General features: G+C 38.4%; 1 protein-coding gene across 2 annotated transcripts in view; it reads right to left on the reverse strand.

Moving 5' to 3' along the window:
• The window catches only part of LOC132094993 (cytoplasmic protein NCK2-like), a 75,452-nt gene that overhangs the window by 14,985 nt on the left and 40,072 nt on the right, over positions 1-20,395 (reverse strand). Inside the window, exons 1-2 of one of the 2 annotated variants that reach the window (XM_059499702.1) lie at positions 11,298-11,347; positions 214-455 (exon numbers count right to left, since the gene is read on the reverse strand). In XM_059499702.1, coding sequence (XP_059355685.1) covers positions 214-439 — 226 coding nt within the window. In that variant the 5' untranslated portion in view covers positions 440-455; positions 11,298-11,347. Of the gene's footprint in view, positions 1-213; positions 456-11,297; positions 11,348-20,395 lie in introns of those variants that run through there. The other variant, XM_059499701.1, reaches the window with a different exon arrangement.

Here is a 20,395-nt window from a genome sequence, read left to right on the forward strand (position 1 = left end):
ATATGATCACACATTAGAAATGTTTGGTGAGATAAAATGTGCATGATAACATTATTAAGCAAAAATACATAGTACATTATTTTTTTTCCTCCAGTTCCCAAAGCAGAACCGATAGCGTCAGATCTTACTGATACTACGGTCTTTCATAATTTAGCCCCGGGGCCAGTTTAATACCGGATTTCGGTACCCATCCCTAGCTGTGAGACTTCTTACCGAGAGTGTCTTTCAGGTTCTTCACTAGTGAGGTTTTCTTCAGACTGTTTTTGCGCTCAACATAATTAGAGGGGACGTAGCCGGTGCGGTTGGATGCGTTGCGGACTCTCCACCAGGTCTTGGAATCATCCAGCAACCACAGGCGCTCGTTCTTCCGGATGTCCAGTTCCTGGTCTTGCTGAGCTGTGTAGTCCCACTTGGCTATAACAATCACCTCCTCTGTCATCTTTCATCGAGTCCCACTGCCAAGAGAGAGAAAGAAAAAATTATATTAAATATTATTGGAAATCAGAATGATCAGAATGAATCTCCTGACTGATGAGAACCTAAATAGTTTAATAAATGACAAACTGCCCAACTATAACATTCATTAAGTGCCAAGCAAAGTCTAGAGATCAGATTAAAAATTAAAATGGTCTTCAATTTGTCCTCCAAAAAAAAAAGGTCTAGACCTTCTCCTATAATAAGACATTAAGTCAAGCCTCTATGACAAGTGCAGGACTCAGACGAGAGACAGACATGATTACATATGCTCTATTTAACACATCTTGATCAGCAGGTGAGCTCACACTCCCTCCACCCAAACCATTTACCAGAAGGAGGAAGAGAATAGCAGGAGAATGTGTGACAGACTGGAGGAGTCAAGAAACAAAAATAATTTTGGAGGATACAGTAATATTTCATTCAAGCTTAAAGGTGATAAATAGTAAGCCATTCACAGGTTCATTTCCCTTAAAACACTTGTCTCTGTAGTGATATCAAAACATTGCTGTTTGTCTAAAGAGGTGCATTCCCTGTACAACTCACTTCTTAAATGTATCATTGGTGAAATTAACTAGCTAGCCACATCTGTTTCCTGAAACCACAGTAACAAAATTCTCTTCTCAAATGTAAAATGAAACTTGTGTATATTTGCATATGTACTGAATGAAAGTTGTTGCATTCCAAATTATGCACTATAAACTATGCACTTAAACAATGCATTATTAACCTCGAGGTTAACTTCCCTGCAGAGTTTAGCTACAACCCTAATCAAATACACCTGAACAAGCTACTCAGTATTGGGGATTACTAGAAAGTCACAGGCAGGTGAGTTTGATCAACGTTGGAGCGAAACTCTGCAGGAAAGTGGACCTCAACAGCTAGAGTTGAGAACCCCTGCATTATGTACTTCTGTCAATAGTATGAAAATTAAAAGGTTATTTTGTCATCCAATATCAAGTTTAATGGCCCTTATCTTCTGCTACGTAAAGAAAGCATGACAGTTCAGTGCATGAGATTGGAATAGAATTGAACAGAACACACGTGAATAGTGACACACAGATTGTACTGAATGCTATTTTGCTTTTTAATCAAGAGCATGATCTATTTAGGCCTACATGTCATACTAACAAGAACCTAACCACAGGTTAACCACAGATAAAGAGCTATAGTTCCGACCACACAATACTGAGATGCAGTTTGCGAATGTTCATTGGAACTATGATTTCAGGAAATGACAAATAGCTGAACTGTGTTGCTACTAATGCAGCCTGCAACCATAGTTGACTAACAATGAAGCAAATTACATGAAGATATTATTAAAATGAGATCGACTGATATGTTGCTTAGGACTACATTTGATAATATTTAGATCAGAGGACAATAATCTACTTGGATATTTGGCTCCGCTTTTCTAATTTTTAGTGTAATTTATGAGTACATTTTTTTTGGTTACAACAATTTAATGTGTGCATTTTATCACATTATGACATTATATCAACCTGTTCTGTACATCATCAGTCATGGCCATTAAAAACCCATAATGGTTGACCACTAAAACTGATACAAACATTCTCATTCCATTAAACAGTCAGACCGGATGTATCTAAATATAGCTGACAACAGCACTAACAAGCCTTGAAACAAAGCAAACAGTGAATCTGAGAATTTAGTCAGAGAATATTATAAGCAATAAAAAGCAAGTGAGGCAGAAAAGCATTTTCGCAATGGATAAGCCACTTAATCCATGGCTTTGGTCTTAATAAATAAACAGCTAAACCTTCTGACAGAGCCATTAAAAATGACTGAGACTGTCAAAATACATGGGTTTTCAAAATACATGGAGCGCTCTTGTTCCTCCGAGCAAAATGACAGAAATGATAGTAGGCAATTGCTAAACCCATAAATGAGTAAGTAGGCGGGTTTATTGGCATGGCCGATTTTAAACGCCTAGCCTGAGATGTGAGAGCGAGCTGTTGAAGGATTAAATATGCACTGAATAGTAATGGACTGATTAAGTATTGATGGTGTTTCAGGCAAACGCACTTAAAGCTCTATGCTCCTGCTGAGAGAAGCTTTAGGCACGGCTACTAAGCCATTAGAAGAGAAGGGCAGACCTAGTGAGCCTAGTGAGAGATGGGCGCATGTGGGTGTGTATGAGCGAGCAACAGCTTTCATTTCACGCTTTGCCTACAACGCACATGTGATGCAGATCCCATATGCATAGCTTTCTGGATTCTGAAAGTTGTAGTGAATCTGTTCTTTAATACACTCTTATGTTTATGTATCTGTAAGTATGTTTCCATTACCCTGTTTTAATGCACAATTTGAAGTATCGTGTAAGAAACGAGTGATGGAAATGCCAATTTTTTTTTTTTTTTTTTCATTTTAATCAGTGAAAACGTTTTTACACTCGCTTGAGGTGGTTTTTGTCTTGTGCAAAAAAGGGTTAATGCGAATAATGAGAGTTTTTGCTGTATAAATTCCTCTATGCACATCAAAAAAAGTGTACTTGCTAGGGGTGTAACGGTACGCAAAAATCACGGTTCGGTACGTACCTCGGTTTTAAAGTCACGGTTCGGTTCATTTTCGGTATAGTAAGGGAAAGAAATGCAAACATTAAACTGCAGGTTGTTTATTACTATAAACTTTTTTTTTTACAATTTGTTTACACTCTTTTTTTAAATTCTTTTTAATAAAATATATATAAAATAAAAAAAGAATAAGAAATAAAATACGGCTGCAAAGTTCCTCACTAAATAAAATACTCTCAGTCTCAAACCAATATCATATAATAAAATATAATGAAAAATATAAATAAATAACTATGATTACAGTGCAGCATTACCAATCCCAGCTTGTAGGCCTGATCATATTTAAAAAATATATAATATAACTTTTCCAAAGTGTAAAGTGCAGCATCAACAGTTTCAGTCCTTAGACCTGCTCAGATTTCGTTATAGCGTTGGACCGATCGGAATTAAGAGCAAAGGTCTGTTTAAATGCAGATGGGAGCTGCGTTTGAATTACAATCGTTTTTTTCCTAGTTGTAGTGATGTTCACACTCGCGTGATGCCTTTTGAAAACCTTAGGCCGGTGACACACTGGCATATTGCACCTGTCAAACATAGTCTATTTTGCCGTCAATACTGTTGACGGTGTCCTTTATCAGTAGGCTTTATATTTATGCTCAACATGAAGTATAGATATTGTTGTCATGAAGACAAGATCCTGGTCTGTCGGCGGCCTCCCTCTATGTCACCTACAGTAGCAGCAGCACGCCAGGCACGATCCTGGTGTGTAAAGACACAGAAAACGCGAAGCAGCTGTCACGCAACTGACACGCAGCAGAAATGCCACGCTCACGCCACGCAGCCGTTAGGCGTTTCTCAATGTCAAGGAAGGATCCTCGGAAGCCAGAATTTCGAGAATGCTATGTCATCGACATCCGCCGAAGGACTGTTCCAATGTCAAGGATCCTCGGAATTTCAACCAAGGACTGAGTCCTTCGTTCGAAAAATCTCCCATACACAGGAAAGGATGCATATGTGTAGCCTTCATGCACTTCGCGCTCTCAAATCACCCACAATCCTAATCCCAGCATTGCTATCTTGACTTGTTAAAAAAATTCAAAAATGTCGAACGTTAGTCGTAGCGTCAACGGGTTTTATTTACGTTACCAAACATTTGTTATAACTGTAGTAAATATGAGTAAAGATTAACGTTTTAATGCCAGTACAAATTACTACCATATTGATATTGTAAATTATACAAATACAAATTACGTTATTGATGGCTAACTGAACTGGACCTGCGCATTTCTTTTATAAATAACTAGTTAAGTTGTCCAAAGTAATTTAATGTTTATATTATACCATTATACCATTCACAGCGTTATTTCAAACGGACCTTTTCACTGACATAATGACGCAATGACGTGCACTTGATAGCCTGTTCCATTTACATGTTCTCCGAATGCTAAAGAGGCGCCTCGCCTAGCCTCTGAAGGAAGTGACTTTGAAGGACCAGTCCTTCCAAGGAAGTATCCTTGTAGAGCTGAAACAACGAATCGATTTAATCGATTAAAATCGATTATTAAAATAGTTGTCAACTAATTTAGTCATCGATTCGTTGCTAAATAACTTTTATTTGCCGTAAGCGGCTCATTTCGTGCAAATTTCAAATCTGCGGTGACCAAAGTGTGGCAGTAATGAGCCACCGGAGGTTTTACTCAGCCAGTACAGCAGGAGAAGTAGCGAATAGCCAATAGCTGGCCTCGTTTTATGTCACGTGCTTCCCGAACAGCGTCTCTGCAGCATTCAGCGTGATGTGGGAGAACTTTACTTTGAGCCTTTAAAAAAGAAGAGTAACCTGTAAACTCTGCACTACTGAACTGTTTAAGGGGACGTTCACATATCGCGTCTTTTGCGCGCTCAAGTTCGTTATTTCCAACACCGCACCGCATCGAGTTAAAAACATTTAAACTTTTCAGAATGCGGCAAGCGCACCGCGGGTCATGTGACAAGAACTAACCAATCAGCTTCATCCTTTCCCGTAACAACGTTAAAAGCTCAGTCAAGATGAAAGGAACAGCTGATCATAGTTGTATATGGATTTCCATTTTGAAATAAATTTAGTAGCAGAGCTACTGCAAGCGATTTTTTGAGCTGCAAATCCATTTATCCTTTGCTGAAATTTCCGCGTCTTCAAGGAGAGAGCACGTCATGGTTGCTTAGCAAAGGCAGATGCCTCAGGAGCGCTTCTGCCCGAGCGCTTTGGAAAGGAGGAGAAAGCGGTGCGCCTAGCGTTTTCCACACGTTTTTAGGCGCGATTTGTGAACGGCCCCTAAGACTTTCATTTGTGCAGATTCTCCAATACAATGTTGTTTGCAAATGTTTAGTCGTAAAAGCTGAGAACATTGCTTTTTAACAGTTAACATTTAAAGCTTTACAAACATGTTCTGTGATCAGTTTGTCGTTTACCAGTTCAAAATTCAGTCGTGCAGCCTAATTATGACTGAATGAGAGAGGTAAATGTTTAAAGATATTTGAAATGCACTTTTTTTCTAAGTATTCACCGCTTTTTTTCACACAGCAGGTTTTTTGTGTGTGTCCAATTTTTTTTTCTGGACAACCTTCTGATGGATTTTACTTTAAATTGTGAGTTCCATTCAGGTTTCATGCCATTAGCACTTTATTCGAAGGATTGTTTACAATTTCACAGCATAAGCTATAAAGCTGTTTCCCAGTAAATAATAAAATACAATGCACTGCAATTTTATTCTGTTTTATCCTTATTCTTCGTGAAAATATGTTCTGAAAGATTCCTTAATAAGCTTTGTTTGGGATGTTAAACTACTTTAGGAGCTCTAAGGACTGCCATGGTGAAAACATTATTTGAAATCTCCTTGTGAAATTCGCTAGAGTATGGGTCAGTGTTCTGATTGCAGAAGAGTTCAACAAAGGATTACTAACACAATAAAACAACTCCAGGTATATTTTTGATGAGGATATGACAGTGAAAAATGGTTAAAATCTCTTAAAAATCTATGCTGAAGGATAAAGACCATTTATTAAAAATTTACTTGGGGAAAAAATGGAAAAAAACTAAAATATAAGTACATAAACCGATTAATCGTAAAAATAATCGACAGATTAATCGATTATCAAAATAATCGTTAGTTGCAGCCCTATATCCTTGACATTGAGAAACGCCTAGTGTGTCGCCTGCCTTAGAATCAGCTGCAGGGCAGGATTTGCACTGAACGCGGAGACTTCCGCCACTTAATATGTTTGCGTGGAAACACGAAAATGTCATTATGTTCCACACACAAAATATTGCATTCGGTCATTCGGTACACACGTGCACCGTACCGAAAGCCCTGTACCGAAACGGTCCGGTACGAATACACGTACCGTTACACCCCTAGTACTTGCACCTCATTTTTAGAAGACAAAGCTTGATAAATGCCATGATCATTGCTTTCGGAGGTGGATGCCTGCTGTTTGGGAACACATTCGTTTAATTTAAGAATTACATTTTTGTGACATTTAAGAATGACCATAACAACATTTCAGATGCTGTGCAACAACTCTACTGGTTAGTCAAGTTATGCCGACCCATCGCGCAAATCACATGACTTTTCTTATTCACATGGGGTAATTTATTCAGCAAATGCATTTCCATCTTCCATTATTCGCATGAACCCTTCTTCGCATACGACAAAAGCCAAAAGATTTTTAGTGGCAGATTATCAGTAAATTAAAAAATTTTTTCTCTTTGACTCAATGGATGGAAACAGTGGTTATTTATGCAGAATTCCAATCTTGCGGACAAGTTAAACTTTTAATGGAAACCCAGCAATATTACCCTATAGACTCAGCCTCAAGCATTACACCAGCGGAACGCCCACTGTACGTCCACTGACCGTCTGATGGAAATTGCACAAAAAACTGGCAAGCTATATCAAAAACAAAACAAACTATGGTTCAAATTGTCCCTTTCTATCTAAATAAGATCTTCTTGGTCAAAATGAGCTGCAGTGTGGACCAGATCTTATGTCTAAATCAAACGTCTGGCTACAAAAGACTAATCTGACATGTGAATTATGGGCTTTAAACTCAAATGCAGATAAACACACCATAAATTGATCTAGAGAGGACAGAGTAGACATTTCAGCTGCTTTTGCCTGTTTTATGTCTTTAAAGAAGTGACAATTCTAATATTAACATCCATCACACCGGAGCACACAACTCAAGAGATGCCTCCCACACGCAATTACACCACATAAAGGATTTCATTACCTCTGGTGAGATGAGCATCCATGCTGGGCTGTATTTCATAAATGCAAATATGGGAGCTCAAAGGCAGAGTTTGTTTTCTTTAAAAGCGGTCGTTAAATGACAGTTCAATTAGGAAAGAGGCTGGCCAAGACAGTGCAGCAGCTGGATAGAAATGTTCCTGTGCTTTAAATCAGTCATTCCACTCTGCTGGTTGTGAGTTCAGGTTCATTCATTACCTGAAGCGTGTGAACCCACTCACTGTGTTTCGGTACAGGGCGGGAAAGAGAGCCATGGAGAACAAGGAGCTGCTAAATGAGATTCTCTAAGGGATGAAAAGGTGGGGAGAGCAGGCCAAAGCTTGTCAGTGAACACTTTGTTGTAGAATGCAGAAAGGCAAGAAAGGGAAAGATGGACGACATGACAATAGGGATGATCAAATGTGTTATCTGGCATAAATACTAAATTGGCAACACATGCTATAAATACAACTAACAGTGGCAGTAAGTTGATAAAAACAAACTCAGCTTGTCAATGGATTCAATAGTTAGCCAACCAGACCAGTTTTGTTTTGTGACGGCCGATGGGAATATCGTAAGAGAGCAAGGTGGCCGATAACCGATACTAAAGCTGATATGGATGATGTCATACCGTTTCATTTAAATATGGTAAATAACACTAGCATAACAATTGCTGCAACCATATGCATATTTTACATAACATTTACTAAAATAATTGTAAATAAACAGAAAATTTATGCATTTGAAAACAAAGGAAATTGATAAAACATAAAATTAACATTTATATTTAGATAACCTCTTGATTCTGTAATCATATTGCAATTTTCAAGAATAATAATAATAATACAAAAAAAAGTAGTAAACACTGTAACCTGCAGTGCACTCAATATTCCAATAAGTCTGTGTTCAGTTGGAATCACATATTCTTAAAAAAAGATGCTGATAATGCCAAATATCAGCCGATATATTGCCTTGGCTTCAGCAAACTTACAAAAAACAGTGTTGTTTGTTTGTATTATTTACAACCCGAATTCCGGAAAAGTTGGGACGTTTTTTAAATTTTAATAAAATCAAAACTAAAGGAATTTCAAATCACATAAGCCAATATTTTATTCACAATAGAACATAGATAACGTAGCAAATGTTTAAACTGAGAAATTTTACACTTTTATCCACTTAATTAGCTCATTTAAAATTTAATGCCTGCTACAGGTCTCAAAAAAGTTGGCACGGGGGCAACAAATGGCTAAAAAAGCAAGCAGTTTTGAAAAGATTCAGCTGGGAGAACATCTATTGATTAATTAATTTAATTGATATCAGGTCTGTAACATGATTAGCTATAAAAGCTTTGTCTTAGAGAAGCAGAGTCTCTCAGAAGTAAAGATGGGCAGAGGCTCTTCAATCTGTGAAAGACTGCGTAAAAAAATTGTGGAAAACTTTAAAAACAATGTTCCTCAACGTCAAATTGAAAGGCTTTGCAAATCTCATCATCTACAGTGCATAACATCATCAAAAGATTCAGAGAAACTGGAGAAATCTCTGTGCGTAAGGGACAAGGCCGGAGACCTTTATTGGATGCCCGTGGTCTTCGGGCTCTCAGACGACACTGCATCACTCATCGGCATGATTGTGTCAATGACATTACTAAATGGGCCCAGGAATACTTTCAGAAACCACTGTCGGTAAACACAATCCGCCGTGCCATCAGCAGATGCCAACTAAAGCTCTATCATGCAAAAAGGAAGCCATATGTGAACATGGTCCAGAAGCGCCGTCGTGTCCTGTGGGCCAAGGCTCATTTAAAATGGACTATTTCAAAGTGGAATAGTGTTTTATGGTCAGACGAGTCCAAATTTGACATTCTTGTTGGAAATCACGGACGCCGTGTCCTCCGGGCTAAAGAGGAGGGAGACCTTCCAGCATGTTATCAGCGTTCAGTTCAAAAGCCAGCATCTCTGATGGTATGGGGGTGCATAAGTGCATATGGTATGGGCAGCTTGCATGTTTTGGAAGGCTCTGTGAATGCTAAAAGGTATATAAAGGTTTTAGAGCAACATATGATTCCCTCCAAACAACGTCTATTTCAGGGAAGGCCTTGTTTATTTCAGCAGGACAATGCAAAACCACATACTGCAGCTATAACAACAGCATGGCTTCGTCGTAGAAGAGTCCGGGTGCTAACCTGGCCTGCCTGCAGTCCAGATCTTTCACCTATAGAGAACATTTGGCGCATCATTAAACGAAAAATAGGTCAAAGACGACCACGAACTCTTCAGCAGCTGGAAATCTATATAAGGCAAGAATGGGACCAAATTCCAACAGCAAAACTCCAGCAACTCATAGCATCAATGCCCAGACGTCTTCAAACTGTTTTGAAAAGAAAAGGAGATGCTACACCATGGTAAACATGCCCCGTCCCAACTATTTTGAGACCTGTAGCAGAAATCAAAATTGAAATGAGCTCATCTTGTGCATAAAATTGTAAACTTTCTCAGTTTAAACATTTGCTATGTTATCTATGTTCTATTGTGAATAAAATATTGGCTCATGTGATTTGAAAGTCTTTTAGTTTTCATTTTATTAAAATTTAAAAAACGTCCCAACTTTTCCGGAATTCGGGTTGTAAATAATATAAACTTATGGAATGAAGCATCTAAAAAGCTTTTTTAAATGCTAAAATCACAACATAAATCACAACGTAAACTGCACGTTTCATTTTTCCTCTCAAAAACTATTATTTTTATTGAAAAACATACAGTCTTAAATCCAACATAATCACATAAATTAGTAGTTTAACTAATTTATCAACACTTCCAGTTTTGGTTAATAAAAACAGGCAGTATTGTCATAAATACAGCAGAAGAAAAATTTAATACGGTCTTGGAAAATGTGGCCTTTGAGCAAAAATTTTAAGAACCACTGAATAAAAGGAGATACACATTTGAAATTAAGAAATTTAGTTTCTCATACAGTCTACAGTCTTCTTTAAATAAACAAACAAAAGAAAATGCTGTGGTCAGTGCTAATAGCCTTGTGGTTAGTGCGTCAACAGCGCAGCTGTGCTCACAGCGACCCAAGTTCGATTCCTGTCTCGAGGTGCTTTTCTGATCCCGCTTCCCTCTCTTCTCCCAGTAATTTCCGGTCATCTCTCTACTGTCCTATCTGAATAAAAAGGCATAACAACTGCTGCTAGAGTCATAAAAACACTGTCTGTGAACATCCTAATTACACAGGTCTGTCTTTAGACTGGTTAGACCATAGATTTTTATAAACACCCAATCTGGATTCGATTTATAGATAAATTATAACATTAAATATATGATGCTCAAACCGTTTTCAAGACTTTATGCATGAAAAGACTAAATGAAATTGCATATAATATTCTACTGCAGTAAGAAGAGATATCAGAACATTTTTCAACCATCTTCAAAATGGTACTGAAATGGAAAAATTAAGCACAGAGAATGATAACTTGAGATGATGTATGGAATACCATCTGCTGAGATAAGATCAACAACTTTAAAAGAAGCTTGTTAGTAGAAAAAATGGATGACAAAGGATATCATCTTCTGATATAAACGTAAATCTACTAATTAGGCACTGCACTGCTATCATCACTCATTGGTTCAGCAGATCAGGACAGAATCGTGGTCATGTCAGAGGACGCTGTTAAAGGTGGCCTTCCATCTCCTTCCTCTCGGTCCTCTTCAGACAACCGAGGAGGTCTCTCCCAGCAGCGCTGTGATAGATGACACTCATTTCGCTAATCGGAGACCCGCCCCCTGTAACATCCACACAGCTTAGCCCACCTCCTTAATAATCAAGGCTGTTAAGAAGACCGATGGCTCTGCCGCAGGAAAGCAGATCAATCCTCAAGGCTAAGCGTTCACTCAGATGCCGGAAAGCTGCTTGGTAATGATCAATCTTACCCGGCTCACTGTCAGCTTACGCTCACTTACATGTGCGACGGGAGAAGCCTTTTAACCGAGAAGAGACAATTAGCCGGGTAATAAACATTTCTCACTACGGGAAGAAAAACAGTTGTACTCCACTTCGTATAAATGGTTCAGACTTGCAAACAGAGTCTGTCTTGCATCCGGCGGCCATGATGACTGGTGTTGCAATGTTTGTGAAGACAAGAACGGAAGGAAACTACTCTCTGACCTTGAATTGATCTATCCTCGGCCAAAATGTGTTCCCATAGTCCAGATGCACTTAGCACTCTGAGTCCTGCTCTCGAGGGACTAAAAACATTTAATACGACTAATACATCCGCTAGGCAAATGTCCAACTCACATTCGCTTAACCCAACTAAACAAGTCTTGCACGCAAAGCAGCTGCCAAATATCTGCTTAAATGTGCAGATTACATAATAATTCATGTGTTATTTCAATGTAACTCCATTCAAATTAAATAAAATGAATCCAAGATTTACATTATTTCATAATAATGATGAAGGGCTGGTTTAAAAGAAACCAGAATTTAACAAATTTTAGCAATTTACCAATTAGACCTGTGCTTGTAACTGCAATGTCCTACTTTCTAAAAAAGTCAACAGAAAAGTGGAAAAGACAAGTCCAAAAACACTTATAGCTGGATTTGGCAACACAGAGACTGCGTCCACACCCTCACTAACAACTCTCTCTCAAACCTCGTTCACTCCACTAACGTCTCGCAGTGATCATATTCATACCTCGGACACTAAACATTCTTGTAAAATCTCTCAAAATCTGTAACTTTGTCTGATACAGGCTCAAACATAGGTTGGAGGCCTAATCTCTCCATCGTTCACGCCGGACAGTAGAGTAATAGTAGTAGTATATATTTATTTAGAGCCATGTCAGCATGGCAAAAACTATTTTAAAATACAACAAATACAATAAAAACCAGCAAACACGAGTTGTTTTACCTACACAGCAGAGATGTGATTGCTGTGTGAGCTACTTAAATGATCCGCACTGTGAAACAGCCAATCAGAGCAAAGCTCATTATTATTTATGACCTTTCCAAATAAGGTAATAATAGACCATTTCATTCTAGGTACAAATCCTATGGTTGTAAATGGAAATGTAAAACCATTTCTAGATAAATTTTGCCCTTACCTAAGCCACATACCTTCTATGTCAATATCACGGCAATCACAACAAAAAAAAAATCAAGAAAGAGTGGCTAAAAGATGTACCCCTTGCTTTCCCAAAATGCATCTGGCCTGGCCTTCCCCCTGCCAAGTGGGAATTTTGAGTAGGACTTTAAGAAAGACTTCCGTCCGGCTGCATCAGCACTATATAGAGCCTCTCTGGAGCTCTTTACCCAGCACAAAAACACTGGGACGAGGCAAAAAGAGGGAGCACAAAGAAACAGAGAAAGGAATACAGAGGTCCCACCAGATTCTTCAATATAGAGGTTAAGAACAAATCTACCAGTCATCTCTTTCACGCTTTCCTGGCCTCTTTTGGTGGACTGCCACATTCATCTCCATTCAGCAAACATCTCCTGGCACTAAAACAGAAGCATTCAGGACCATTCAAACGGGCTTGAGAATTAAGCTAATGTGGTGGAGTGTGGAGCAGGGGGACGGAGTAAATTTGGCCCAATGTGAAAGCATTAGAGAAATCAGGTCAGGACCTTTAATAGGCAGGGACATGTGCTTTCCCATTGCTGGTGTTAATGATTAGTCTGAACTAGCAGTGCACCCATCGCACACCTCCTCTGTGCTTCTCTCCCATGAATGAACTCTCATACACCCCGACCATGCTGCTCTGATCTCAGAAACACAAGACATTACATCATACAACAGTGAGAAATGGATGAGCAGCTTAAAATAGAAAGTGGCTAGAAGGAATCAAGTTGGAAAGTGACATAGCGAGACCAGTTTCAAACCAGTTATTTGTGAAAATGAGCGACTACGAAGATGATGATGAAATGTCGGTGGACTGTCAACACAAGTTACACTAAAGGATGACTTCACCTTATTTTACATATGGACAAAGCAACTGCATGAATCTGGTTTCAAATGGTCTAAGAATAAAGGTGAAAATGTATAATATTTATGAGATTTACAGTAAATGCCACCAAGAGCACATCCACATGGTGCGCTATAGAAATTGTGCTTTTCATAAATATATTATAAAACTCTGATATAATCAATCAATGCCGACTGATCAATGCAGTCCTGTTAAAATACACTATTTAAGATGCTAACTATCATCTTAATTGTGCACACTCACTAAATCTAAAAACAAATTTAAATTACTTGAAAATTAAAACAAAGCATAAAATAAAATCTAATTAAAATAATTGTACAGTAAATCAATGATATTAAAATTATACTGGTCCCGGGAAACACCAGATATAAATTACTACTATCTTTTAGCTTAATAATTATGGTTAAGAAATTTGCTTAATAACATACCAATTTATGCTCCTTGTGTTGCTCACCAAAAGTAGTCTGAGACGAACAACTTTTATGAGTCATTCATCATGACTTGAGTATGTAACAGCAATAACAGTTTGACTTTGACACCAACACAACCTTCTCACAATGATTATAATGATTATAACTTATTTGATATGACAACATCACAATGAAGAAGGCAAATAAATCCTTGCAATGATCTCTCACTGTAAGATTTCTGGAGCTATTTATCCTGTTTTAGAGTGAAGCTGAACCCTCATACTGTTGACAAGTTCCAGTTGGAGCACAACGATTATTGTCATAACAAAAGTACTGTTTTCTGCCAGTATATTCCAGTTCTAATGTTTTACCAAATTAATTTTGTTTCTGTAATTATAGGGTGTGCAGCATTTTGCTGTTACTTGGCAATAAAGATATGCAAGGGGCTCAGAACTCGCGAGAAAACAATTATATGCTGCAATTTGTACAAAATATACATCTTTTAGAACAAAGCATGAAGGTCTAGCCATAACCCTAACTCTCAGTGGGGCATAAGCAGATTGTACAAAAATGTATGTATTCACATGATCCAATTTTCCAAAATGTAAAACAGTTAAAAATTGCCATGTTGATGTGATCAATATAAGGTCTCAAATTTCTTGGTGCCACACTAATATCTATGACTCACCAGTTCTGTTATAAATATGTCACATTTATTGCATCAACTGATGCAAATTTGCCAATGCAAACAACAGCGTCCTAAAGTCCAAACTGCAGTACAGTGGGCTGGGCTTGAGGTGACACATCCTGTAATGACTCTGATGAGGTTTTTTAGTAAGCAATTAAAGAAAATGAATGACTGTTTGACTGCTTGGTGACGTCATCCAAGAAGCCTTCACGCAACTAGCATTAAATCTTATGATGAACAGATTTCCAGGTCCTGCATTCCTCAGAAACATTTGATCACAATGGAAAAAAGAACAATAAAATGAGTGACTGATTGAACCACATTACAGAGTAGACCTTTAAAAAGCTACAGCGCATGACTTTCGGCAAAATCCCGAGGTGATGTGATTGCATCCAACATTTTTCTTGCAAACAACAACCTTGTTTGTGTCAACCAAATCATGACTGTTTCTTTCATCGCTTTGCAACGATCTGAATTAAGACTTTGAGTGCAGTGAAAAAACACGGAAAGCTAGTTCGTCTTTGATGTCAGTCCTCAACGTTGTTCCAGCAGTGCTTTTCCACAAATCAATTCAGCATTGTTCAGCAAACAATATTTCCATTGTTTAACAAGCATCTCAGACCTCTGAGTAATAATCTAAAGAACCCCTGATCCTGAAATGACCCCTGAACCCTGACATATAAAGAAAAAAACCCACACAAATATGCACCAGTCAAAAGAAAATATTCATTGTCATTTGAATACTACTGGCAAAAAAAAAAGGCAAAGACCATCTCATTTACATCTATGAATAAATGCCAAGTTCTGTCATGAAACTCTAAATGGTGCAGACTGATGGGTCCTTAACATAAACGGAGTATATTTTCAGCAACTTGGGAAATATTGGACTGGGATGATTGGTTCATATGCATACACAACCAATGAGCTTGCTGCTTTACATTGAAATGGCTGGTTAGGATTCGCTAGATCATTTCTCAGCACACTTTCATAGATCTTCTAAAACCCTCCACCTCCCCCAGCTCCACCTGTATAGATCTGCTATGGGTTATTATAAATGATATTTGTGCAGCAGCAGTGGGTCTTTAATACTCTCAGCACTGTAATGCTTATGTATTGGCAGTATTTGCTTTCAGCAGCAGCAATAATCTACAACTACAGCAACAGACAACAACAGCAGCAGCGTAGCAGATCTATTCCACCAAGACCAAATACATTAACAATCATATCAATTACCATGCTAAAATCTTCTGAGAGTTGTCATGATACAAATATTTATGCATTGGGTTTGCAAAATGACATGTTTTCAATCCCGACCAGCTTGTGGGTTTCCTGAATTACCACTACGTCCTAAATAAACAACATTTAGGCTGCTTTTGGGTTCGCCTGACCCAACTGAGAAGATGACCCAGAATTTTCACAATGCAGGGGTGTAGATGAATTTTCTTTCAAAATCAAACAATTTTAACTTGACATGGTATTTAAAATACACAATAAGCAATGCTAATTAAGGCCAAAAATCTAAAAAAAAAATTTAAAACTAATCATTCTCATGAATCTACTACTCAGTTTTTGGACAGCTAGTTGACCCTCTTGACCCATTCTCTATGAATTTATTTTAAAAAACTGTTTTTTGAAGAGACTAATATAATACGGCCAGACTAATATAATGATACTAACTACTTGCTTGTATGACCATGTGGCAAATGTAGGATTATGATACAAAGAGATATAAAGGCTCAATGAAACTGCTGAATTGGTGAAATTTCATGGGCAAAAAAGGTCCAGTGATCACTGTTAATAAGCAATGATTGAACCAGATCTCACACAGAAGTTGCTTCCAATACAAGCAGCTTTCTGTTGGTCAGTGTGACAAGTTTGTATAACCATCATGAACCTGCTTCAAAATCTGCACACAAATTTCCAGACTGTGTGAATTCCTATTAAAATTACTGGATTCTGCCCACAAAAATACACTGAATAACAGTAAAGGATTAAGATGACATTTAAACATCCGTCACTTGTTTCCTGAGAAACAAATGAACACTTTGCCTTTATTATGTCACACAGGAATGTGGGTAACATCCATCTATGTCATAGGTCTGACAGTTCTCACACTCATCATCTCCCCAGAACAGATTACCACACAAGGAACACCTTTCCTTCACTGAGTATTCTCACTCAGCCTTTTCCTTTCTTTCGTCCCTCCTTCCTAAGAGTAAAGGCCATTGTTTGCTGGTTTCTATGGCTGCAGTGGCCAAACCCTCTCTGAGGCGAGGGACAGACAGGCAGACGGGTGTTCTGAGCTGAACAGAGAGAGGAGACTGAGCCTACACAAACTGAAACAAAAGGGTTTGGCATGCCCCGAACACCAGAGATGCACTGAACAGGTGGTCCATAATGGCAAATCACATAGTTTGGAGTCCTTTTCCAAAAAGATTGTTCCATCTGTAAGAATTAGGAGAACTGTTCATCATTTATTTTCTTATCTGAGCCTTGAAAAATTAAGCAATTTCATATGATATGAATAGCAAGTAATATATGATAGTTTAAGTTAGGGCTGTACGATATTGGGAAAAAATGACATTGCGATGTTTTATTTTTCTGCGATATATATTGCGATATGAAATCTAATCTATTTTTTTCTTAAAAACAAAAATGGGGTGACCACACTTACATTCTCATTTTAAATTATTTAAACATCGACACCATTGTGTCAATTGATTAATATGCGCGAGGGAGAGAGAGCAAGACAGCACTCGTGTTGTTTGAAGACGGTGAGCGTGCGGCCGGGGCTCGCTCGCTCTCGCTCTCTCTCTCTGTCTTTCTCTCTCTCTCTCTCTCTGTCTTTCTCTCTCTCTCTCTCTCTGTCTTTCTCTCTCGCGCTCTCTCTCTCTCTTTGTCTCGCGCTCTCTCTCTCTGTCTTTCTCTCTCGCGCTCTCTCTCTTTGTCTTGCGCTCTCTCTCTCTCGCGCTCTCTCTCTCTCTCTTGCGCGCGCTCTCCATGAATCACATTCGTCAAGGGCCGGGGAGCAGCTGGCCCGTACAGTTGATGAATAACGGATCAACTACGACAGCCTACATTGCACATCCTGCGATGTGACTATCGTGGATTCGTACATCGGGATATCGTTGCTTAAACGACACATTGTGCAGCCCTAGTTTAAGTGAATTAAATGGAAAATATACTCTACTGTTCAAAATGTTGGCGTCAGTGAGATTGCATTTATTTGATCAAAAATACGTAAAAAAAAACGCTCTCTTGGTTTTGCTCTTCTGAGATTCCAGCACTTCCTTCAAACGACTCATAATTCTTTCTCATGCTGCTTGTTTGCTTGGATGCTCCTGAGAGTGAGGTTATTTCTTTTCTTTTCCTGTTTGTGAGCTCAGCAATATTCCCAATACACTAATAATTCAGAAAGCACAAAAGCTTTGAAGTATAACCCAATTCTGATGTCTGCATTCTCCCTAAAGAAACAGTGTTGTGTATCTGTATGTATGGTTTATTCACAGAAAATGTCACAAAGAGGTCAAAGCCCACATTTGTGGGAACACTTGCTCTATGACACGTTATCTCCTTCAGCTCCACTACTGGGGTCACATATCACACAACAGACCGGATATTGTCTAAGATCTACAAGCCCATCCTGTTCTACAACATTTATCTATTATAAAATGTGGGTGAACTACAAAACAAATTAACATCATATAGTTTGGATACTTGCTACTGTCAGCTTTAACTGATCTAAAAAACCAACTGTGCTCAAGCTACATTAAACATGCCTTCAGTACAGCTTTGGGTGTGTATTACAAATTCAGTTCAGAGATCCTTCCCTCCCTGTGGTGTTTATTTCTTCAGTAGTTTAAAGTCGCTAATCAAATCTCATACCGATGCATCGCCCCAGGGTGTTTTCCATGTGAATCTGAATGGAATCCATCAGTCGGAGTACAGCTGTTACCTCAGACAAAGACAAAGTTGAACACAGACATTTCACAAGGGTGAAAACAAGTGCTGCCAAAGAAAAAAAAAAAAAGTTTAAATAATAATAGTTTGACGTACAAAGCTTTGTACAAAGAGTTTACACTGCATCAAAGAACACTACAAATCCACTGATTTCAAAGGGGATGACGCATTACAAGGAAAAAACAAAAATTTGTGAACATTCATGCATGGGACTAAATCTTGAAGAAATTCTAACTTGCTGCAACATGTAGAGACAAACAAATTAATTAAACCAAAAAGTGGCAGGTTTAACTTTAAGAATAAACTATAGGTTATTGACAATCTATCCATGATAGAAAGACAACACAAAATCTTTAAAAAATCTAGCTTAAACCATGTACGAATGTCTCAGAAAAACATACTCTGTCTTTATTTAAATATTTATTTAAATTTAATAACACCAAAATGTGGTGTAACCAAGTTAAAAAGCATCTTAATCATTTTCAAAAAACGTTTTTTATTTATCCTCGAAGCATCCTATGTGTATGTGACTTTCTTCTTTCAGAATAATCCAATCTAAGTTACATAAAAAAAATTGTCCTTGCTCTTCCAAGCCTTTCAGTGCGGGTAAGTGGGTGTTTGTTGTCAACAGTTCAGAAGACATGAAATAAAGTGCGCGCATCTGTAATAAAACATCCCTCACACGGCTCCGGGGGGGGGGGGGATAAATGCCCCCTGTAGCGGATCCATGAATATCCAGATGTATATCCAGATTTCAAATGTAATAAACACTTTTTTCCTCACTTCTGCTGACTGTGGGGAACCAGAAGAAGTGCAGCCGGATGTTGTTGTTCATCAGCGCTGCATGGTCAGAGACGAGCGCAGAGAGAAAACAAAACAAAACACTGAACGTATTAGAAGCACAAAACGAAGATTTGTAAAGGAAAACGTCTGAGGATTTCAAAATGAGCCAAGAGGAGACTGGAAATTCCTTTGCTAAAGTAAGGAAACTTTGTTTCCTTTGCATCTTCATTTTCCAGAGGCGCTCGCGCGACACATACATCTTCCTTCCTTCCTCTTATTACGTTTGAAATCTGGATCCTTATCTCACAAACATACATGGATTCACAACAGGGGGCCTTTATTCACCCCTCGGAGCCGTGTGAGTGACAATTTATTACAGATGCGCACACTTTATTTCACGTCTTCTGAACTGTCGACAACAAACACCCACTTACACCCATTGCAAGAACTGCCGCTAATTCGCTAAGCTATTTAAAAGCAAAGGAAAGCAAGAAAAAGAGGGAAAATTCAAACTAACTAAACTTGCTTTACATTGAATTGCTGCTATTTGAAAGTGAAAGTAAAATGCGTACAGCTTTTACAAACCATTTAAAAGCAAAGGAAAGCAAGGCCAAGAGGGAACGCCCTCACCCCCACGGTGATACCGGTATAACCGGTGTTGTCACACGTTGATTAACTGGTGGGAAAATGTACTCACCGTCACAACCCTGTATAGAACACTTTATTTTATTTCCTATTTTTTTGCATTTCTACTGCACAGCCACAGATCTTGAATTTCCTCTAAAGATACACTGACAAATTGTATGCAAGTTCAATAATGCTTTAAAAAAATTAACCCTTTCTTTCCACAACAAATCAAATTTTATACATTCCTTATCAGTCAAATCCGCCACAGGAGTTTTGTCTAGTGTGTAACTGCAGCACACAAGACTTGGGCTGATGGATTCTCTAAGAGAACGATCAAAATCCTTCAGCAGTCACAGTCGGGGAGGTCTTATGTTCATCATAGGCCTGCGGTAAATCACATCATACCAAACTGAAGTGATGCAAATATTTAAGAAACAATCTTCAAGTAAACCTGCTGTGATCAAAAGGATATGTGGGGCACAAAGCACACCAGCAATGCCCTACAGCAGGGCATGCATAATAAACAGACACGTTGAACAGCGCATGTACTAATCATACCGTTTACTCACACATACTTTCATCACAAAACAGGTACGGACAAAAATACAAAAGGCCCTTAAGCAAAGATGAAAGAAAGCCATTTACGGAAAGGGCAGGATGTCACAGGTTT

Source organism: Carassius carassius, chromosome 19 (assembly GCF_963082965.1).
Source record: "Carassius carassius chromosome 19, fCarCar2.1, whole genome shotgun sequence".
NCBI lineage: Eukaryota > Metazoa > Chordata > Actinopteri > Cypriniformes > Cyprinidae > Carassius > Carassius carassius.